A 23,494-nucleotide genomic window follows, 5' to 3' on the forward strand; every position below is an offset into this window, starting at 1 on the left:
GGTCAAGTATGCACAGGTAATGCACAGACCTGATTGTGATATGAACTCCAGGAACTGGAGAGGCAGCAAGCTTCATTTTACCACAGAAGCAATCCCCTTTACACACACACACATACACACACACCTCTGCAAATTAAGTGCTGCTGTCTCCCTTGTTTTTCATGCGTTGGGTCATAGGATTAACTGTCCCATGTTACTTTCAAGCTCTGAACTAAACTTATCCAATGGAATTTTTGCTAATTTTGGACAGTCTGCTGCTTACATTCTCTGTCACACACACACACACACACACACACACACCGCCAATTGTGACTGGTAACTTGAGCTGCATGTACGTCTGCCACATTAAAAGCTGGCAGGTGCAACTGTAGCATGGCCACAACCTGAAAGCAGTAGTTTTCATGATGGCTCTTGTTCACTCATTAGCAGAGATTGCTTTTGTCTTCTATAACATAGCTATGTCCACACCCCCAACTTCCTAAGGGAGTCCTCCAGGAAAGGATGTTTTGCAGCTCTTGGGACAATCTATGGCTTTTTCATGTATGTACAGCATGCCACAGCATCCAGCGAATGCTCTTTTTCCTCCCTTTAACTCCCAAGAGTCAACAAATGAAGAAACTGATGGTAATTGATCATTTTGCAGTTAATTCACCTAGAGATCAAGCCGGCCATTCGGAACCAGATAATCCGGGAGCTGCAAGTCTTGCATGAATGCAATTCTCCCTATATAGTGGGCTTTTATGGAGCATTTTACAGTGATGGCGAGATCAGCATTTGCATGGAGCACATGGTAAGTATGTCTCTTTGTTGCTGTAGACATGCTGTAGACATACGCTTGTATATCTGTTACGCTTTGCCCACTGAGTGCTGTGTGATGATAGAGGAACATGTTAAGGAGTTTCTAGGATCATGAGTCGTGTGGCAAGGCTGAATACCAAAAAGTTACTCGTGCGCTCAAAATGCCATAACTTTTGGGTCATCAAGAGGCAAAAAAAAGAGGCAGTCTTTCTTTGTAATTTGCATGATTATGGTATATTTATTTTATTTTATTACATTTATATACCACCCCATAGCTGAAGCTCTCTGGGCGGTTTACAAAAGTTAAAAACAATGAACGTTAAAAACAGATATACAAAAATTTTAAATCATCAAAAGCATAAAAACAATATCGATTTAAAACAATGTCTTTATACAGTGTCTTGAAACAGAATGTTGGCTGGCAACAGTGTGATACGGCTGCAAGAAAGGCAAATGCTATTTTGGGCTGCATTAATAGAAGTATAGCTTCCAAGTCACGTGAGGTACTGGTTCCTCTCTATTCGGCCCTGGTTAGGCCTCATCTAGAGTATTGCGTCCAGTTCTGGGCTCCACAATTCAAGAAGGACGCAGACAAGCTGGAGCGTGTTCAGAGGAGGGCAACCAGGATGATCAGGGGTCTGGAAACAAAGCCCTATGAAGAGAGACTGAAAGAACTGGGCATGTTTAGCCTGGAGAAGAGAAGATTGAGGGGAGACATGATAGCACTCTTCAAATACTGAAAAGGTTGTCACACAGAGGAGGGCCAGGATCTCTTCTCGATCCTCCCAGAGTGCAGGACACGGAATAACGGGCTCAAGATAAAGGAAGCCAGATTCCAGCTGGACATCAGGAAAAACTTCCTGACTGTTAGAGCAGTACGACAATGGAATCTGTTACCTAGGGAGGTTGTGGGCTCTCCCACACTAGAGTCATTCAAGAGGCAGCTGGACAAGCATCTGTCAGGGATGCTTTAGGGTGGATTCCTGCATTGAGCAGGGGGTTGGACTCGATGGCCTTGTAGGCCCCTTCCAACTCTTCTATGATTCTACGATAAATGGCCCTCTTGAAGAATCCAGTAGACTGAAGGCATGTCTCTTGGCAACTTCTAGCCAGAAGCACAGCTTTCCTGTAGAGGGGATTAACAAAGGGGATGGACTTTGCCATTATGATTTATATAAAAATATGGTATTATAAGGCATTACTAGAGATCTACCAGACCAATTTTGCTCATTTTTCTTTTAAACTGAAGCTTGAGCAGTGTAGATGTGTTGAAAAAATTTAAACTTCGTAAAAGTTCAGAAGTTTTCGCACCCAGGCCAGGAGTCTGAGGCGGTTGGGGAACTATGTAGCTGAGTGCCACGCAGGTAGAAAAACACAAAGGTGGGGATGGTGGGATGGAGTGGCCTTGGGCTTTGGAAACCAAGCCTGATCTTGGAGCAGCCATATTGGTGACAGGGGTGGTGGTGGAGGCGGGAGGCGAACACTCTGAGGCGGGGGGCGGAAGACGAGGAGAAGTGGCCCTAGGAAAAGACGGGCTTTAGAATGTGGGGGAAGAAGAAAGGAGGTGGGCTTGAGGCCTGAGGGGAAGAAGCGAATGTCGTTCAGTGGCAATGGGTGTGAGGAAGCCAGGGCCAAAAGTCTTTGGTTGCATTGAAGGAAAGTAACCTCCTAACAGCTCCTGGAGGATTGAAATAGTGGAAATCAGGATGTTTCTCCCTCAGACTGGCGAGCCAGAGAGGCAGCCTGCTTTTTATAACATCTTTCCTAGTAACGAGTTCCAGAGATCTCGAAAGGTTGCACATTTTGTGACCTAATAAATATTGGTCTCAGAATTTCTCTTAAGGTCAAAATAGCTACTGTTGCAGGGTTTTTGTTTAGATGGCCAAACACCTCTTTCTTAGCCAAGAGCTTCCTTGGATGTTTCCTACCTAAATCGAGAAACAAGAAGTATAGGCCTTCCGCTCAATAAAAATCAGTGCGGCCTCACTTCTTTCTCCCCATCCTACGACTGGTCCTTACTTTTTGACATGTGTGTGTAGCAGGATGGTGATCAGTTCTGGCTGAGGCTGCCCCAATCATTCATTCTTTTTTTTAAACTCCTCCTCTCCAATGTAGCATGCTTAACTTTATATTTTATCTTGTTTTCTCTCTGATGGGGAAAACATTACACTTTAGCCTTAGCATCTGTCTGCCTTTGCCTAGCCAGATGGAACCCCCACTTTTAGAACACCGTTTCTGTGATTAGAGGTCAATTAAATCCTTCCCTCTGTTCATTCCCAGAAGAGACGTTGAACAATATCGTGTGTGTTCCCAAATGTTATGTGTGTGGGGGGGGGGGGACGACAGCTTTCGGGCTAAAGTGAAAGGTACTTGGTAATTACAAAAATAGCTGTTTTTCTTTTATTGTTTTTTCAAGCAACGTTATGCACATTTATTTCTGCCCTGCCCTAACAGAAGGTTTTCTGTTCCTAATACTTCTTGTAAATTGGGATATTTTTTTCTATTCCAAATCAATTGAAAATGTAAGTGCTGAGGAAAGCAAACCAAAACTCAAAGTGAAGGCGGATGGAAGAGAGGCACAAGGGAGGGCCGAAAGTTCAATGGGATGCAGCTACGCATGATGGAGGCAGGTTCCATCCTGGGGTGGGATTTTAGAGTTCAGTGGGTGGGAAGGAGAAACAGAATCTCCCCCCGTCTGCACTTTTTCTTCCTCAAACTGCTTTTTTTCCTCCACACAATGCAATAAACCATGGTGGGTTAAATAACCAACCGTTGACTATTTAAATCACCATTGGTTATTGTGTTGTCTGAACCCAATCAGTGTGACTACACAGTAGCATAGTTGCGTTCATCTCTGACTGTTAAATTCACAGCATCTGCAAGCAACTTTGCCAGCAAAACGTAATGAAAATTGTTAACTGTGAGCCTTTGAGCCCACCATTCTCTATGACTTCCACAATATTGTGAACAGTACAAAGAACTTTCCCTTTCCGTTTGCAATGACACAACATAATGAGGATGAACATGTCCAAGGGCACCCAGTTTACTTCTTGCCTTGGCAGCAATTTGGACCTGAGTCTCACCCACACTAGTTTTTTCTTAGACACAACTGGGGTTAAAGGCATATATACATACAGGGACTATTTGTACCTTATTAATCAAGATTTGGGCTTGACCCAAAACTTTAAGAAGGCTGGAACACAGCAAACCTCCCTGACTTCAAAAAGTTAGACATTTCCCACCCACCCCACTCCACACACACACACACACACTCTTTGCAGTGAAGAAATCAAGATTTTGACTTTTCTTGCTTTTCTACCAGAGGTGGGATCTGTTTGCTGCTCTTGACTTAAAATGGCTGTGTTTTTACTAAAAATAAATGAAGCTCATACCGTTTTCCCTCTCCTGGATAAGCTCTTAGCAACAGCAGCATGTATTTAACTTGGAAAGGGTGTGTTTGTGTTCTGTAATACATTAAACCAAGCCCTGATAATCTATGGGTGTGATTTACTTTGAGATTGAATTCTCAGGCCAATTGGCTTTCTGTGTTGCTTGATAGTGTCTTCTTTGCCATTTCCCCCCAAACCCATGTTTTCGCACCTGGCTACTTGCATTCATTTGTACAGGGTTACAATGTAAGTGAGCCACTGTGAGCAGCTGGTGCAGTGGACAGGCGCCAATGGATCATGCCCATCCTTTGCCCTCTACAACCTCTACCTAGGGAGGTTGTGGGCTCTCCCACACTGGAGTCATTCAAGAGGCAGCTGGACAACCATCTGTCAGGGAGGCTTTAAGGTGGATTCCTGCATTGAGCAGGGGGTTGGACTAGATGGCCTTATGGTACCCTTCCAACTCTACTATTCTGTGATTCCTCACCATTGGCTATGCTGGATAGGGCTGATGGAAGTTGCAGTCCAGCAACATCTGGAGAGTTACATGTTCTCCACACCTGTGCAAGGCTAAAAGCAATGGAAATTTTGGAGAGTGGGGGAGAATAGGGAGGAAAGTGTCTCTTTGCATACTGTCACTTGTGAACCTTTAAAGTGTTGTTTAAGTAGAGAGGTGGGCCATAGCTGCTCTAGGAACAGGTGTCCCTTTCCCTCCCACAAGTTGCACGTAAGGAGTCACTCCGAATGGCATTGCCTTGCTCTGTCCTTAAATCTTCCCTTTTGAAATCTTTTTGCCGGGAAGCTCCATTGAAAGCAAGGCGGAACTCTTCCTTTTCTGCTGTCAGATGTCTTTTTCCTATGAGAGCCTTTGACACTTTGAGGATAAACACCATCCATACTCTGAATGTTGAAACATTTCTTCTTAGGATGGTGGCTCTTTGGATCAAGTCCTGAAAAAGGCTGGCAGAATCCCTGAACAGATTCTAGGCAAAGTCAGCATTGCCGTAAGTACGTTGTTTTGGCATTCAGGGAGCGGAATTCAAATGTGAAGGCAGAAGGCAGAGACAGCTGGTGAAGATTTTTCCTTGAGTAAAAACTGAAATGGGCAAATCTGACTGGGGTTCAGAATGCATTGCTTTCCCCTTCTAAATAGTATGCCTGTAGTAAGATCTGCTTTGCACAGGAGATACAGCCCGTGAAAAAGGCCCCGCCCCGCCTGCAATCGGAAGCCTTAAGTTGACAGTAGCAGCTCTTGGTTTGGACAGCCACTACAGTGGTATTCTTCACAGCAAGGCTTGAGGGCCTCTGGTAGCTCCCAGTCTCCTGATGGATGGCGCTTTCTCATGCATTGCCTGCATGCATTCACGCCCTCTCATTTTGCAGGAGCTGCTCTCTCGCAGCAGGGGGTCCCTAGCTTTACCCTGCTGTTTGCTTTAGCAATGGGCTGGCTGCTGTGATGTGGGCCACCTGAGAAGACTTTGGGGTGGGGAGTCTGCCGCTCATCAGCTGGAGCCATTGGCCAATTAGTGTGGCAGGGGAGGAACCCAAGAGGCCAAGAGCAACGCGATAGGCCAGCTGCAGTGCTGCGCTGGTGTTGAAGGTGGAGGGGAAATTGAAGATGTGGGCGAGAGAGAGAGAAACGAGGACCTGCACTTGAGAGCCTTTGCAGCAGTGAGTAAGGCAGAGCACCCTCAGGGATGAGGAGAGGGCCCAAGCCTGTCAGAATTTGCCTGCCTGGTGACTGGCTGATGAGATGTTGCTTGGACGAAGTGGAGGGGGATGAGGCGAAGAGGCCACCAGAGACCTCCAGCTGCGTCTGGTGCACAGCATCACTGCTTGACCCGGAAAGGGGAAGAGGAGAGGGCAGCCACGGCCAGGAGAGGGCCCAAAGTGGTCCTCAGTGGTGGTGCCTGCAGCCAAAGTGGCTCCAGCTTGAAACAATAGTGGAGGCCACTGCACTAGAGTCACCCACTGAGAACTTGTTTACCGTAATTTATATATTTCCCTTACATTCACCCACATGTGGAATAGCTTAGGATCAGAGTGCAGGCAGGTAAGAGGAAGGGAGAGAGAGAAACGTGGAATGTGACAGCCCTCCTCTTGCTCTCTGCTGTCTATTAGGCCGTGGCTAGACCTACTGGGTCTAGCGCGACGGAGGAGGGAGGATCTCCGATATGGTTATCACGAGATCTCCCCCTCTGTCTACACATGGCGCGCGACGTCCTAGGAGGAAGAGGATGTCACGCCCGCCATTTTGTTTTTGTTTTTAAAGGAGACGGAGCACTCAGGTGCAAAAGCTGAGGGTTTTTTAAAAATAAAAATAAATTTCCCCGCTCCCCCCCACCCCACCCCTGATGGGCACAGAGCTCCGTGCCCGGCGGTTACTCGTGAGGAGCCAGAACAACCTGCGACGCCCGGCCACACGTTCCGCGGTCTCGGGATGATCCCAAGACCGTGGGAAAAGCGGGACTAAAGGGTAGAGCGATATCGCTCTCGAGATGCCCTGTGCGTCATGTGGATGCACAGGGATGATCCTGGGGCGATCCCCGGGATATCGCCCCATCTAGCTATGCCCTTAGTTGTCTCCTCCTCTTCCTCTCTGATGTCAACGAAACAATAAAATATTTTCCAGGACCACCTGAAGGTTTGGGACAAATCTTAAATAAGGATATGGTAGTGTAAAGTTATTACTTGAGATCTACCAGACTGATTTTGCTCATTTTTCTTTTAAACTGAAGCTTGAGCTGTATAGATGTGCAAAAAAATTTGCAAGCTCAAAAACATTCAAAGCTCAAGCTTCAACAGCTGAACAGCACGTTTCTACACCCTAGCCAGGAGTCTGAGGCGGTCGGGGAACTACAGCTCCCATATAGCTCCGCACCTTGCAGGTGCCCAGGGAGAAAACCACAAAGGTGGGGATAGAAGGAAGGCCTTAGGCTTTGCCCATCGAGGCCTCCTCGGACAGGCCATTTTGCCGGCAGGGATGGTGTTGGAGACGGAGGCAAACGCTCTGAGGCGGTGGAGGAGGAGGAGGAGGAGAAGTGGCCCTAGGAAAAGCTGAGCTTTAAAATGTGGGTTAAGAGGGAAGGAGGTGGGCTTGAGGCCTGAGGGGAAGAAGAAGCGAATGTCGTTCAGCTGCGATGGGCGTGAGGAAGCGTTGAAGGAAAGTAACTTCCATACAGCTTCTGGAGGACTGAAATTGCGGGAGTGAAACAACCGTATGTTTCTCCCTCCCTAGTAATGATAGGTTGCTTGGCTCTTGATCTTGATTAAGAGACAAGGAGTAATTTGTATTTATTTTTTGTTTTTAGAAAGTAGTGGTTTTGAGAGAATGATCAAACGTAATCTGAGCAGCTTCATTGAAATTCCACAAAAGCCGGTGGAGCCAAATTAGGAGATTGGTTTTGTGATGGATTCCAAAGTTCATTGCAGGTCAAAATCCATTCTCCGAGGTCTGACGCATCAGGACAGGCTGTTCAGTGGGCTTGGGTCCACTGAGGAGAAATATTGCCACTTTCCCTTAATGACTTTTGTACGATTTATGAGCTCTCATTTCTGCTGATAGTTTTTGTTTTAATTAAAGCTTTTTGTTTTTGGGCTGCAGGTAATAAAAGGCCTAACGTATCTGAGAGAGAAACATAAGATAATGCACAGAGGTAAGGATGTATTCTTCCTATTTGAGTATATTCTGAATGCTCGTAATTGCTTTTACATTCCTTTCTCTATACCGGGGTGGAGAACCTCAGGCTCTCTGGATTCCTCAGATGACCACGCCCCCTTCCTAGGCCGACGCCCCCTTTCCCGGAGTGCCGATTGTTTGGTGGCTTCCTGGCTTTTGCCCGTGGCTCTTTTTGGCCCCGCCTTTTTTGCCTTTGGCCCCGGAAACCACTGGAATGGCTTCTCCAAAACTGAATTTAGCTCTTGGGCTGAAAGAGGTTTGACACCCCTCGTCTGCACGATTTGGCTATATAACTCTGTCTCTCTGTGTGTGTTGAAAGTCAGCTAATATATATATTTATTTTGAGAACATGTGGGCTTGTTGAAAGTCTCTATCCAACTCTTTGACCCATGTCCAGATCGGGACTCAGTGTCCTTTAAGATCTTTTAAAGGGTAGCTTTAAGAGCAATGTGGCCTAGTGGGTATAGTTTTGGATGTAGGCCAGGGTGGACCTGGGTTTAGTTGCTCACTCTGTCATGAAGTTCACTGGATAATCTTGGGCCTGTCACCCTATGCCAGGCTTACCTACCTGACAGAATTGTGGTGAGGGTCACATGTGAGGGCCAGGGAGGGACCAGATTTACTGCCTTGGAGGAAATGCAGGATCAAAATGTAATATGTGGTTCCTGGATGCAGCTGGCTGGCCACTGTTTGAAACATGGTGCTGAGGTTGATGGCCCCTTCTAGTATCCCCCAGCAGGGCTGTATCCCAGGGAGGTCCATCTTTTGGTCCCGCTGCCATCAGGGGCATGTTTGGTAAGGATGCGAGAGAGGGTCTTCTTGGTGGTGGCTGCCAGGCTTTGGAACTCCCTGTCAAGTGAGGCTCGGTTGGCCCCCTCTCTGCTGTCCTTCACTGGCAGACAAAGATGTTTTTGTTCAGGCAGGCCTTTGGCATTTAAGCTGGTCTGTTTTGGAAGGTGTTTATTTATTTATTGCATTTCTATACCGCCCAACAGCTGAAGCTCTCTGGGCGGCTGGGTGCTGTATGTTTCTTTTATTTCTGTTTTTTTTTTTAATTTATTTGTTTTATGTTATGTTTTAATTAAGTTTTCTCTTAATCTCAGTTTTATTATTGCCAGTGCCTTGAGTGCCATTTTTGGTGGAAAGGTAGGGTATAAATGCAACAAATAAATCAATGCAATAAATCAATGCATTGTGACTCCATCATTTATTATTCCAAGGAGCCTTGTCCGTGCCTAGCTGCTTCTGCCTTCGTTAGTTTGAAGGTACCTGCAGCTTCATGGAGAGCATGTATTTTTAAACCAATTCCCACCTCCAAATACAGTGTGAAGTTAACCTCCTGTGTCAGCTCACCAACGTGGGCAGCTGCTCAGCAGTTATTTAATAGCAAGGCGAATCTGTATCCCAACACGACTCTTTCACAGCTCCTGTGGAGCCAAGCGCGACTTGGTGTTTACAGACCCAGAGATGCTGTTTTGAAAAGTCAATATCTCAAAGCGTGTTCTCTTCGGCTGTCTCTGCCTGACAGCCGCTATTGGATGTTTGGGCAGAGGAAATCAATAAAGCTGGAGAAGTCCGGTGAATAAGAGATTAAAAGGCTCAGAAAGATCATACATTTATATCTATTTTTATATATGAAGCAGCTAGAACAGTCAGTGGTTTTACTTGAACAGGTTGATTGATAAAGATTACAAGCATCAAGCACATTCAAACTTTTAAACTCTTCCTTCCCACCGAGGATATCTCCTCTGATTCTAATCCTAGGATAGATGCTTCACTTTCATTTCATCCATGTATTTCCATGTACCACTTTCAGTACAATTCTTTCTCCCCTCTCGCAGGTCGGGGTGCTGTTGTGGGATACAGGAGGGGGCTGCCAAAGAAATGTGGATCCTACGATTGGAATACATGGGTTTTATTTTTGAATCTCATCCCCTTATTATGCGGGCTGGGTAATGGCACAAAAAAAACTCCGGCGAAGCTCACAGGGAAGAAAATCCCCATCAGAATGCAAATTTGCTCCGTGCTAGAACAGATTAAAATTTACCTACGCCTCCTTTAAACACAAACAAGAATGACTTGTGGAAAACGCTCAGACGTTTATGACCTCTCACTGTAAAAATGGAAAATCAAAAAAACAAAGGCGGAAAAGCATCCAAGTCAGGTGAAAAGAAGGGAGAAACAGGTTCTCAGGATGCAAAGGATTTATTGATGCAAAGCCCGAAGCGTTTCGGCCTGTGTCTTTTCAAAAGGCCTCCTTCATTTATGCTTTAGGGTGGATTCCTGCATTGAGCAGGGGGTTGGACTCGATGGCCTTAGAGGCCCCTTCCAAGTCTACTATTCTATGATTCTATAAGAAGAATGCAGATTTTCCTCTTAACACTGGGCTGTGTCATCTAATACTAGTTGGCGACTACAACAAGAATTAGAAGACGCAGCCCAGTGTTAGAGGAAAATCTGCAGACTTCTTACAACCCCCTGAATAATAATAATAATAATAATAATAATAATAATAATAATAATAATAATAATATAATATTTCTTACCAGCCTCTCTGATTGGATCGAGGCGGGGAACAAGAAATAGCATAAAATACACAGAAATACTGATTAAAAACATAGCATATAGATCTATGTTATATATATCTATAGATATATATAAAACATAACATAGATCTGTTAAAAACATCCTAAGAGCATATTAAAAGTATCCTAAAATTCTACTGGATGGGCCTGCCGGAAGAGAGGCCTTTTGAAAAGACACAGGCCGAAACGCGTTGGGCTTTGTATCAATAAATCCTTTGCACCCGGAAAACCTTTCCCCCCTTCTTTTCTCCCTGAAAAAACGGAGTAGCATTGTAAAGGTTTGTGCCACGGCCGTCTTTCAAGGCAATTGTGGGAAGTTTTCATTGAAGGAGGAGAGAAGGCTGGGCAGGGCCTCCTTCGGCTTCCTCCGGCTGCCCAGCGCCGGCTGAGGGAGGAGGAGAGAAGGCTGGGCAGGGCCTCCTTCGAGGGAGTGGGACGCAGCCCGCCTGTGAAGGCCCATCAGGGCTTCCCCGGGAGTCTGTGCAGCAGCGCACATGTGGTTCACCTTTTCCAGATGGGGAGTGTTTCACTGACATGGAAAGCAAGGCGGTGAAGACACTGTGCGGAACGGCGAGAGAGGCACAAGGGCGGGCTGGGAGTGAGCCACCCTGCACTCCTCTGAGGGCCATAAATAGGCTGGACAGCGTTTTGGCTTCTGTGTCAGCAAGGGAGCGATAAAGCACCAGCGCTACACCCTTGCATTAGTCTAATTGACCGCATTTACTTAGGCTCTCAGCCGGCTCTTTCTGCAGCCATAAAACACGGGGATGTTATGACAGCGGGGTTGGGGGAAGGTCAGTGGGAGCCGTGGCTAAATATTTCATCCAGGAAGACAGTGAGTGGGGACTGTGCAGATACGCACGTACGAAACCCGCAGTGATGCACAAGGCCGCTGCTTTTCAGCTTGCTGTGATGGCCGTGCACATGAAAGCTTCAACACGGCACAGACCAGGCTTTGCACCTTGGAGAGCCCCTTTGGAGTGCTGACTGGTTCTGGCTGAAACCCAGAGCGGATTCGCCGCCCCACTGACCTCAGAGCCACCAGCCTCCCCTGCTTGGAGGTTTGCTGCTTAGCACTAGAGCTGGGGAACACGCTATGTTAGAGTCCAAAGAGGACAGTGCTACGAGCTCCAACACAGAGAGTCAGGTGAAGACCAGGGGCTCAGCAGGGGCATGTTCCCAGCCCCTTACCAGTCGGTGGGTTGAGTGTCTGCAAAGGCAAGGGGTGAGTGCACGCACGGAGCTGCGTCTGTGCAAGAAACGAGCCCTCGGTCTAGAGATGGGGAGCTGTCATCTCACTACTTCGCTTTATGCAGTCCTGAGCCCGAGGACAAAGGGGTGGGGCTTGATGGAAAGCCGCTCCCCCTCAGGGAGGGGCCGTGGCTCAGTGGTAGAGCCCTTGCTTTGCATGTAGAAGGTCTCAGGTTCGATCCCTGGCAGCAACTTCAGGTAGGGCTGGAAAAACTCCTGGAAAAACTCCGTGTCGACAATACTGGCCTAGGTGGACCAAAGGTCTGATTCCGTATGTAGCAGCTTCTGGTGTTCCTGTGTTAAAAGCAACTTCCGTGGAAAAACCACAAAGCATCTCGTGGCAGCTTAAAGGCGAACACAGTTATTGTGGCATCAGTCTGCTTCATCAAATGCCACAGATGGACATAGCTGCCCTTCTAGAAAATTCTATGGATGCTCCTTTTTTAAATAGTGCCCGCAGCGGGCTTTCTAAAGTAGCAGCGGGGAAGGAACCATGGGCCTTTGGCGCACCCTCCCCACCCACCCACCCCTTTCTGAATCCACAAGTGGAAGTCGTGGGCGGCGGCTTCTTCTGCTCCTTGAACTCTCTACCCTCTTCTGTGGCTCTTCCCCTGCCCCCCCCTGCTAGAATTGATTGCAGATATATATGTCTGCCTACTTCATAAGGCTTAATGTGCCACTCGTGACTGGATAAGTGCTCTGTTCTACAGAGTGATGTCCTGCGCCTACAGCAGGAAAGATGAAAAGAATTGCTTCCAGTGCCGGAGCACTCATAAATAGTCAGTTTGCAGTTGCCTAGTTACCTGCAGCCTTCATTTAAGGAAGCAGGGCTGCCTCTGTGCGTGTGTGCGTACGTGCGTGTGTGTGTGTTTTCCCGATGTCAGATGGATAGATATCTGACTTGATTCAGGCAACCACATTTTTCTCCACTGAGCTTCGACTTCCGCAAAAAGAAAAGCCCCACCAGACCCTTTCAGTTGATCTAGTTCCATTACAAGAATCCAGTGGATCTAAATTGACCAAGAGGGTCCAATGAATGATGGACTTTAGCAGGAAAAACATGTCTTCTGCAAGCTTGTCCAAAGATAAGGACTTGAGGAACTTATTGCTTGTCGGGTCCATTTGGACAAACTGGTTTGGGTTTATTGGTCCTGTTTGGGTTTATTGGTCCCTGGCATGCAAAGATGGTCATTTGTTTGGGGAAATCCCAGGACTTTCGACACGCAACGCCTGCGCCCTCCCTTTGACCCTCAGCCCCTCCTCGGCGTGGCTTTCCACCATTCCCCACCACTTCGTCCTTCTGGCCGTGAGCCCAGTGTCTACTTGCTTACCTTTGTTGACTCAGTCCTCCTTGTGCAAAGTCCTGGGGTCTACCTGTCCCTGCTTTTGATGCCTCTTCTGGGAGCGATGTAAGATTTGGAGCAAATGGGGATGAATGGGGACATCAGAAGAGCCCTGAGACTGGATCAGACCAAGGGTCTGTGAAGTCCAGCACTCTGTTCACACAGGGACCCGCAACAGCACCCTCCCGCCCATGTTCCCCAGCAACTGGTGTATATGGGCTTACTGCAGCCTCCCTGTTTGCATGAGAGATATTTGCAGCTACTCACAAAAACGCACACCTTCACTGAATATGTTTTATTTTAAAAAAAATTAATCCCAAGTGGTACATGATTTCTCTCCCATTATCATTTCACAACAACCGTGTGAGGTGGGTTAGGCTGGGAGTTTTGGGGAGAAAAACGTGTGAGCGTGACGCCCGGTGTGCTTCGTGACTGAGCAGGGGCTTGGACTGTGGCCTCCCCAAACTGGTTTTTTTTTTAAACAGCAAGTGATCTGGTGCCGTTGTAGCTTTCGCCCCACGGCACTCTGCTCGTGCGAAAATGAAAGGGTGGCCCCTCTCAATAAAACAGTAAAGGTAGCAAGTCTTGTCCCGGTGTGGAAGCCAGTGTGGTAAAAGAGCTGTGTGTAAACGAACTGAGCTGGGAATTCCTGCATTGACCCTGCGGGTGGGGATGAGGGAGAACTGTTCTCGGTAAATGGATCCGATTGAGTTAAAAATAAACCAATCCCGCTGAGGGTAGATTTCTATAACCTGACATCTATCGAGGCCAATGGTCGCCTGCAAACACTTATTTATGCCAATGGCTCCTGGTCCATCTAGCCCAGTACTGTCCACAGTGACTGGTAGTGGCAGTTTCAGGTAGGATTTCTTCCTGGCCCTACCTGGAGATGCTGGGGGTTCAACCTGGGGCCTTCTTCATGCCGCGCAGGGGCTCTCCCGCTGAGCTGGAGGGCCGACGCCTGGGAGGGGGGCTAGACCCGCGTGGAAGGGTCCATGTTTTGGATGCAGAAGGCCCCACGTTCAGTTCCAGGTGGCATCCCTGGGCAAGAGGAGGGCCTCTCCATCGGTGAGCTGCTACCAATCTGAGCAGACGTTGCGCTGGCTTGAGATGATGGGGGTTGTAGTCCAAATAGAATAATGCTAACCAGCACACAACTGCTAAAATATTGAATATCAACAGAACTGGGGTGGTAACCAGACATTTTATATAACTTACCATATATTAAAAGTAAGACTACAGTGATAATTGACAAAAACCAAACAAATTGTTTTGAAATAATCAAGCGAACAACTTGACAATGTTTATGGGTGGAAAAAGAACTCACCGCTCCTGAAGATTTGTGTTTTCTGGCTGGGGATGTAAGTCAATCCTTTTTTGGAGGACTCAAAAGTCTTTTTGAAAACTGAGGAATAAATTAAACAAATCCTCCTCTTTCCCCACCCATAAACAGTGTCAAGTTGTCCGTGATATTTTAACTCTGACAAAGCAGTTGCGAAACAGGTGAAAGAGGCCGGAGGCCTGTAATTCAGCTATCCCTGTTTTTGTAAACCGTTTGTGTTTGGTTATTCTTAACAATTTGTTTAGTTTCGTAAAGGTTTGAGTATTTCAAAACAATTTTCTGTGTGTGTAAATTATCACTGTATTCTTACATTTAATATATGGTAAGTTATATAAAATGTTTGTTCCACCTATGATAAGTTATATAAATTGTCTGTTTACCACCCCCCCCCAGTTCTTTTGATATCATTTATTATTTTAGCGGTTGTGTGCTGGTTAGCATTATTCTATTTTGTCAATTTCATCTGCTGCCCTCTGTATTGTTGTATTGGGGGTTGTAGTCCCAACACATCTGGAGAGCGCTTGGTTGTGGAGCGTTGGATAAACACTACTGATTTAGATGAACCCGTGGGGTTGGATTTTGTGTAAGGCAATTCAGTGGGACCTAAAAGAGAGTCTCTTTAAGGTGCTACAGCATTCTCTCCAGTTTTCCTAACTGTTTTTCTTCGTGATTTGAGGAGCCTTTTCCTCCTCCTCCTCCTCCTCCTCTTGGTCCAGTCATTCTTTGAAGCAATCCACAAAGACCCATGTGATCCATTTTGTATTTTGGACGGAGTTTGAAACCGCTGGGACCACATATAGACTCGACGGCCTTATAGGTCCCTTCCAGCTCTACTATCCTATGATTCTATGAACGGATTATGTTTGGACCACGTATGGGTGGCTCACCCAATTTACACCACCTCAGAATGTTTGGGGGTTGTAGTAAAAATGCAGGGCTCACAAAGCCAATGAATGCGAAGATGTGGGAGGTCAGAATCCCTTGCGCCCGCCTGTGTGAGGTTTAGTAAGCCCTCCGCTGAAGGACAACCCGCGGTACTATTAAAAGGGAATGGGTGCATTTGGAAGGGGAATGGAGAGGAAGGGGAAAGGAAGCATTTCCACCCTCACCTTTTTGTTTTCGTTTCTTTGTCACGGTCATGGTGTGATTCCCTCCCTCCCTCCCTCCCCCACCCTCCCATTTCATTTTAATATCCCATGAGCATCAAAGATGGAAAGGCAGGGCAGAAATGCCTCAAATACATAATTAAAATATCGTCCATTCACCTTTTCTTTTTCCCCAGATGTTAAGCCATCCAACATTTTGGTTAACTCTAGAGGGGAGATCAAGCTTTGTGATTTTGGTGTCAGTGGACAACTGATAGATTCAATGGCAAACTCCTTTGTGGGCACAAGGTCCTACATGTCCGTAAGTACAGATGGCAAAACCGTGACGGTCCAATTCACACGTGACAAAAGGCCTACGCAGAGTGCAGTTCAGTGTAGGGATTTTTGTGAGTACAACCCTCATGTGGGTATTTCATGTGTGACAACTTTATGTTGTCACACATGAGCAGGGGGTTGGACTAGATGGCCTTGTAGGCCCCTTCCAACTCTGCTATTTTATGATTCTATGCGCTTTGCAATTGTGTCTATGAAACAAAGTCTTGGGTGCATTTATGTACATGCTCATCTCTTATCAGTTTCATGCAGTCATGACTGATGCTGCTGGGATCGGACCTTGCCAGGAACCTACGCTCTCTGAACTTCAGTTGCGTTGAAGGGTGGGAGAGTGAAAAGCAGGCCAAATTGAACCGTGTCTGGCCAGTCTCTGCTACCTCCCTTGGGGCAAGTGGTTACCTTTATTTCTAGGATCGGTTTCAGTGACTCTATTCAGACAACACGGTGGTTAAGCACTTTGAGCTAAACATTATGGCTTAGCATGTTGTGTGAACCATGACTTAGTGTGTCATGTGAATCATTCCTAACCATGGTGGCTACATAACCACAGTTCAAACATGCTCATTGCAAAAGGGTTCGCAGCCTCTCCCTGGCTTGGCCTGTTGTCTGAACAGGCCCAATGGGAGCTCGCAGAGACACACTGGTTCCTGCCAGGTTTTCTGTGGCGTGGGGTTAATAGATTCATTCATTTATAAATAGATGGCACATCAGTGACAGAAATTAAAACAGGAAGTTAGCAATTCTCTTTGGTGCTTATGGAATCCTCAAGAGCATGGCATTCCTGAAGGTTTCCTGGTTGCAGGGGCTTCCGGGCTGTCAGCAGCCAAGAAAAAAAGGAAAATAAAAATGAGGACCTGACTGAAAAAAATGGATTCAAACCTCTCCCATCAACGTTGCTTCCTTTGTCACACTCCCCGGGTTCTGGCTGAATGGGGTTTTCCCCCATTCCTGTTGCAAATTTCAGCTGCCTCTGGTTTTAAAGATTTATTTTACTTTTTTTGTCACTCTGTGCATGTAGCCGGAAAGACTACAAGGGACTCACTATTCGGTGCAGTCGGACATCTGGAGCATGGGGCTCTCGCTGGTAGAAATGGCCATCGGCAGGTACCCAATTCCACCGCCAGATGTGAAGGAGCTGGAGCTCATGTTTGGGTGCTCCGTAGGGGGCGACTCTCCCGTCGCCGAGACGTCACCCAGGCAACGGACACCAAGCCGGCCAATGAGCGGTAAGATGGCATTGACTTGACACCGTCTGTGCTCAAGGGCTGGAGATGTCTGGCAAAGTACATTTCCTTGAACGAAATTGGGGGTTTTGAGTTTCACAGAGACCTTCATCAGACGGTACGCTAATATTCCAGAGATGATGCTAACTATATAGAGAAAACGCCAGGTTTTAAGGAACAGGAGCGTTCCCAATGGTGGTAGCCTGATATTGGCCATAAAGAACTGTGGAGTATTTTATACTTGCGCATCTGTTCTCTCTCTCACACACACATTTTTATATGAAATCTCCTGCGTTTTGTAGTGGTCTTGCACTCTTCACATCCGGGGACCGTGTTGTCCAATCCCACCCATCGGCAAAGGGAGGACCATGTTCAGCAAAGTCCTATGATGCCACCCAGAGACCTTCTCTGTTTTGACTGCTATACAGGAAATGGGCCTTCTCTTTTGGGTAGCAGTGGAGAGAACCCTGCTCTGGCCGTGCACCTATGAAGAAGGGACGTGGGGCGGAAGACAGCACCTCTTTAAAGAAGAGCTTGCTCCCACCCACCCACCCCTGGAACAGGAGTGAGGACTCTGTTTTAAAAATAATGCCGTTTGTGTAAACAGGACTTGAGAACCTCTTTGGGAGGACGTCTCTTCTCTTGGACTGCACAGTCCTGTCATAATGCGACTCTCTCGGCCCAGGCAGCAAACCCCCACCCCCCCGCGCCCGCCTTCCCCTTGAGAGTAGCCCAGAGGAGACGAGGTGACTGGAAGTTGGGCTTTCGCATTCGTAGCTTCTTCTGCACAAGAGCTTCTCCTCAGGCAGTCCTGAGGAGTGCCTGAGGTGACTGGTTTTTTTATCAGGCAATAAATAAACATTGAATTTATATATATATATATATTTATATATATATATATATATATATATATATATGTAATTAATGGCAAAAACCTCAATATTCATTCCATAAGCATTTCTTAAGCAATTAATATCTGGCCTTTAATATGAGTGTTTTAAAGCCACGATTAAGAGGCAGTTTTAGTGGTAATTAAACTTACCAGAAAAGCTGCAAGGAAACGCAAAAGGTACAACCCAAAGTGAGTCCTCTTGTGAACGCCCAGCCTCTGCTGTGTCTTTCCAGCCTACGGTTCGGATAGCAGACCCCCCATGGCCATCTTTGAACTCCTAGACTATATCGTCAATGAGGTAAGCTGGCTGGATTGCTCCGTCTCTTGCACGTTAGCATTTGTGGACCTTGCACGTGCTCCAGAACTATATGAGGATCATGCTGGACATCAGGAAAAACTTCCTGACTGTTAGAGCAGTACAACAATGGAACCAGTTGCCTGGTGAGGTTGTGGGCTCTCCCACACTAGAGGCCTTCAAGAGGCAGCTGGACAACCATCTGTCAGGGCTGCTTTAGGGTGGATTCCTGCATTGAGCAGGGGGGTTGGACTCGATGGCCTTGTAGGCCCCTTCCAACTCTGCTATTCTATGATTCTATGAATCTATGAACAGGGCTCAGGTGTGACCTGGTCCCAGGCCCTGTCCCTGAGGGCCTGGGACCAGCATGCAAAGTGAATCCAGCATGCAAAGTTAGCTTGCCTTACCCTGCTTACAGCGACAAGCGAGGGGGAAGAAGCTGGACACTGGAGGCGCGTGCCCAGTTCAAGCCGTGCTTTCGAATCTGGATGGCTCAAGCAAGTGAGCCGAGCCAGGTGGGAGAGCCTCTTCCCCATAGACTCTGGCCTGTTGCAATAATTGGGCCTGGAAGGTTCTCTCAATGCCAGCTGGCTCCTCCAGCCGAAAGGACCCCTGGCCAGAACCCTGCCACCAAGGGTCCCCCACAATCACCTGCTGTGCTCCTCCTGCCATTGTGGAGATCTTGCACTTCCCTCTGGAAAGGAGAGGGAGGAACCGCCCAGGGATCTTCAGCTGCAGGGCGGTATGGGAATGGAAGAAAGGATGGACGGACAAATGGACTCTCCCTATGTGGGGAACCTTTTCCGCCGGAGGGCCACTTTCCTCTCCAGGAAACCTGTAGGAGCTGCTTGCCAGTGGAAGACGGGGCTGGAGTAAATGAAAAGAGGAAAGGGTGGGAGCAGAACATGGGCAGCGCCACCATTCCCAATCTCCCTCTCCTGCATGGAGACTTATGTGCGCGCACCCTCTCCCCACTCTCTGCCCCTTCCTCTTCACTCCCCAGCTGTGGTCTCCACTCCCCAAATCCCGCCTCTGCCTCAATGCTGTGCATGGAGCAGTGCCCCGTGGGCCTCAACCAGCCCACAGCCCAGAGTTTCCCCAACCCTGCCTTATGGGGAAAGGACCCCTCCGGACCCCCTCGAGCTCTGGTCAAGCACACTTAGAATATTGTTCTCCGAGAAGCATTATTACCGAGCAAGCCTAAGCGAAGCAGAGACGCCAAGCTACTTAAAGGGAACTCTGCCTTTCTGGGACCTGGTGGCTCAGAGGTACCACCCCAAAGACTGCGTACAAGTTACAGGACGGAAATGACTCCCCCGATGAAATCCCTTCTTATACAATAGGAAAAGCACTGCTTGAGTAAGATCAGGGTTGTGTTCCTCTTCTGGAGCCCGGATTCCCAGTCTGGCGCATAGCTGTTGTTGTGTACGTGCATACACGTCCACTTTTGTGTGCTTTTATGCACTTCAGCTGATGGTTCACCAGTGCATTCTGATGTGTGATTTAAAAGTAAAGCCATCTTTTAAGATCTTGCTGCAAGCCAGCCTCATGGCCTTCAGCAACAGCCACATAGATGCAAAAGCAGTTCCTATAGCAACGTTAAATCTGTGCTTGCAGTCTCAAAAGGCCGCTCGTGTTGGGATTGGAAGTTTTAGAATAAAAAAATGTTTTGACAGCCTTCTCCATGTCTTGCAAAACGTAGCTTACCTTTCTGAAGTTGCTGGTGTGGTTGATCCCAATCTTTCTTTACCATAAAGAGCATTGAAAACGGCTTTTGTGTGCTGTCAACCGCGTGTGTGTGTGTGTTATATAACAATGGAAATTAGCTGCAAGTCACAGGGACTCTGCTGGTTGGAACATTTATTCCACTTGCTTTCATGTTTTTACCACGTTGTTTTCAGCCTCCTCCAAAGCTTCCCAGCGGAGTCTTCAGTCCAGAATTTCAGGACTTTGTGAACAAATGGTGAGTTGAGTTCTTGAGCAGTTTGATGAAGAGAGACTGAAAGAACTGGGCCTGTTTAGCCTGGAGAAGAGAAGATTGAGGGGAGACATGAGAGCACTCTTCAAATACTTGAAAGGTTGTCACACAGAGGAGGGCCAGGATCTCTTCTCGATCCTCCCAGAGTGCAGGATACAGAATAACGGGCTCAAGTTATAGGAATCCAGATTCCGGCTAGACATCAGGAAAAACTTCCTGACTGTTAGAGCAGTACGACAATGGAACCAGCTACCAGGTTGTGGGCTCTCATACAGGCATTCAAGAGGCAGCTGGACAACCCTCTGTCAGGTATGCTTTAGGCTGGATTCCTGCACTGAGCGGGGGGCTGGACTCAATGGCCTTATCGGCCCCTTCCAACTCTACTCTTCTATGATTTCAGAGGAACCTTTTTCCTTCTTTTTAAAAAGGAATTCTGGGTGAATTAATGCCACCCAAAAGGGTGTGCTTTTGCTTTTTGCCAAGAGCTTTTGAGCAGGCTGCGTCAAGGCACTTTTGGGCTTTCCTCCTTGTGCATCAAAATGGCAGCCTTCTCAATTTCCCATTAATTTAGCACGTAGCACAAGCCAGGCTGGCTGGGTGTGGAGGGTTCTTCTGCACTAACCCAAATGAACAGGAACCACGCAGGAATTGCCGACCAGAGCCGTGCCATCTGGGGGAAGCCGACCCTTGGGGAGAGAGAGGGAAGGGGCCGCGGGCATCTGTCACAGATGTACCTTTGTCTACTGAATCATTTTGAGGGGAGAACCAAAATAGCAACAGGAATGTGACGAGTCTTCCTTTTTATACAGCCTGATCAAGAATCCAGCGGAGAGGGCAGATCTAAAGCAGCTTATGGTGAGTGGAAAGCTAATTTCTCTGCTAAATGTTCTGAGGCGTTCCAAGAGGCCTCCTAACAGTTTCTGCTCTCTAGCTGGTGAGCAGAAATCCCGGTGTGAAATCCAGCATTGTCCCTCGGAGGGCTGGTGCTGAAAAGAACCATTCTAGCCACCCCCACTCGTGCAGGGAGTTCTGCACCAGGGCGTTTTGCTGCACTAGTGCATCACCACCACCACCATCACCCAGCCCCCTTGCTTGCGAACTTCTTTTGTAACTTTCCCCCCCTTCCTCCTCCAGGTCCACACGTTCATTAAGAAATCAGAGGCCGAAGAAATGGATTTTGCAGGCTGGCTGTGTTCCACCATCGGCCTTCACCAGCCTAGTACCCCAACCCACGCTGGAGGAGTCTGACTGTCAAACAGCGATGCAAAGAATTCACCAAGTGTTATGCAATCTTCATTCCAAGTGGGGCTTGAATAGGAGCCCCACACAAGACCCACTGAAACGAACCGGAGTGGCACCTGGTGGATTTGCGTTCCAGCCCACCTCCTATCTAACTGTCTAAAGCAACGCGGTTTTGGTCCTGTTTTTCAAAGCTTCTGTCTACCAGAAAGTGTATCCTCCCCCCGCCCCCATTCCCCTTAAGGAAAAAACGTGTCTCTACTTAGCATGTGCCAAATTATTTTCCGTGTCAGTTTCCGTTTCTCTTTGGAGTTCTAAATTAACAGCTGTTGTGTTTGATTACTTAACTGACCAAACATGTGGCGCTTTAAGTTAGCGACCTGCAAATTTGGAGTGGACGTTGGGTGTCCTTTCACGATGGGGGGATCCCCCTGGAGCTGTTGCCGCCCTGCCCCGCCAGGCTGGTTTTGACCTTGACCCTTTTGTGACTGGGTGGTACGTTCAGCCTTGCTTAGCCAGTCCCGGGGGAAACAGTCAGAGCTGCCCCGAACAAGCGTGTCCCAAGCATGTACTTGCTGCTACGAAGCTGAGATTGAAGTTCTGAACAACTGTTCTGTTCTTTGTGTAACGAACTCTTGATAGATGTGAGCAGGGCCTGAGCCCGATGCTGCTGCCACCTTCTCTGTTCCCCACCCTGTCAACATAATGAAATCTGTTGGCACTTCTATTTATTTCTAAGTGTCTTGTTGAGTATTTGGGGATTGCTTAGTGGTGTACATCTCCCTCCCGGTTAATTTGGTATTTGTATTTTGAGAACAGGTGGTAGGAAAGTGATCCTTCAGACAGAATCAAAGGTGGAGAAATGCATCAGAGTTGCTTCTCTTCTAGGTCCGCTGAATTTAATAGGACAAATTGTGCATACTTCGTGTTTGAAAATTCTTTTAATCATTTTATTCTTTCAGATGTTGAGCGATTTCATCTTACACTAATAAATATATCATGAAGTTATTTCCGGGGACTTTTTTTTAAAGTATCAATTTGCTATCGAGTGGCAAAGGCGAGTTTGCATGTCTAGTCCTCACTTTTGGATCAGTGCATCCTCTTCTGGATGGATCCCCCCCCCCCCCCCCGCTCCACGTATGGCTGGAGCACCTCCAGGCCAGGGGCAGAACAAGGGGGCATCTGTCCAAGCACCTTCCTATCACGACACACCTGGTCTGAGCCCCATCCCTTCAGCAGAGAAGATCACCTTGGCTGACATTCACCTGAGCGTGGGAGGCTTATTATACTGTAAACTGGGGTGTGTAACCTTCAGCACAACACCAGAATTGCTGAGCGGAAACCCTCAAGCAAATTCCCAAGGTTGAGAAGCCCGCTTCTCTCTTGAGAAGAGCAAGAGTAGGGAAAAGCAGCCGAGAGCGAGGAGAGACAGGAGCGTGACCAGCTGCACTCCTTTCATCCACAAGCAGTAAGGCTGCTGCAATGGTGGCAGGGAAGCAGCAACAGCTTCTTCCATGACAAGAGCACAGAGCAGAGGAGACGGAGAAGCGCACCAGCTACACTAACAACTCTCATGGCGGCAGCTATGCAGGCGCTACAGCTCCTTGACTTGCCTCCCTTCAAGCTGGAGGCTTGCCCCCGGATCTTGGCCACGTTACTTGCTTGCAGCAGAACTGGGGAATAAAGAACTTGCCCCGACTTCACCTGGCCCCACTCCGAGGCAGGCCGGGAGAACTGTGGACTTTCTGGAGGCCCCGGAAAGCTCACTTTGCCTCCACCCCTGGCGCCAATCACAGCCTTAAAGGCCCTCTTAATGCAAGGTTAAGAGGGCCTTTAAAGCTGTGATTGGTGGTGGTGATTTTCCCAAGGTTGGGGAAATTGCGTATTTCCCCTCTCCACTCTAATGGTGGTGCCTCCTGGCCGAAGCCCTGTTAACTGGGCGGGGGAGACACGCAATTTCCCCAAGGCTGGGGAAATGGGGTATTTTTTCCCTCCACTGGGAAAGGACAATAGGGCTGCCGGACTTCTCTTAAAATTCCTT

At 47.7% G+C, this 23,494-nt stretch overlaps 1 protein-coding gene across 1 annotated transcript in view; it reads left to right on the top strand.

The window, feature by feature from the left end:
- Positions 1 to 22,461, top strand: part of MAP2K1 (mitogen-activated protein kinase kinase 1) — a 46,794-nt gene extending 24,333 nt beyond the window's left edge. Inside the window, exons 3-11 of the mRNA XM_063142155.1 lie at positions 644 to 790; positions 5,114 to 5,191; positions 7,792 to 7,843; positions 15,670 to 15,794; positions 16,845 to 17,052; positions 18,175 to 18,239; positions 20,138 to 20,199; positions 21,024 to 21,069; positions 21,349 to 22,461. Coding sequence (XP_062998225.1) covers positions 644 to 790; positions 5,114 to 5,191; positions 7,792 to 7,843; positions 15,670 to 15,794; positions 16,845 to 17,052; positions 18,175 to 18,239; positions 20,138 to 20,199; positions 21,024 to 21,069; positions 21,349 to 21,462 — 897 coding nt within the window. The 3' untranslated portion in view covers positions 21,463 to 22,461. The remainder of the gene's footprint in view (positions 1 to 643; positions 791 to 5,113; positions 5,192 to 7,791; positions 7,844 to 15,669; positions 15,795 to 16,844; positions 17,053 to 18,174; positions 18,240 to 20,137; positions 20,200 to 21,023; positions 21,070 to 21,348) is intronic.
- The last annotated feature ends 1,033 nt before the right edge of the window (positions 22,462 to 23,494 follow it).

This window comes from Elgaria multicarinata, chromosome 16, assembly GCF_023053635.1.
Source record: "Elgaria multicarinata webbii isolate HBS135686 ecotype San Diego chromosome 16, rElgMul1.1.pri, whole genome shotgun sequence".
In the NCBI taxonomy this organism is placed as follows: Eukaryota; Metazoa; Chordata; class Lepidosauria; order Squamata; family Anguidae; genus Elgaria; species Elgaria multicarinata.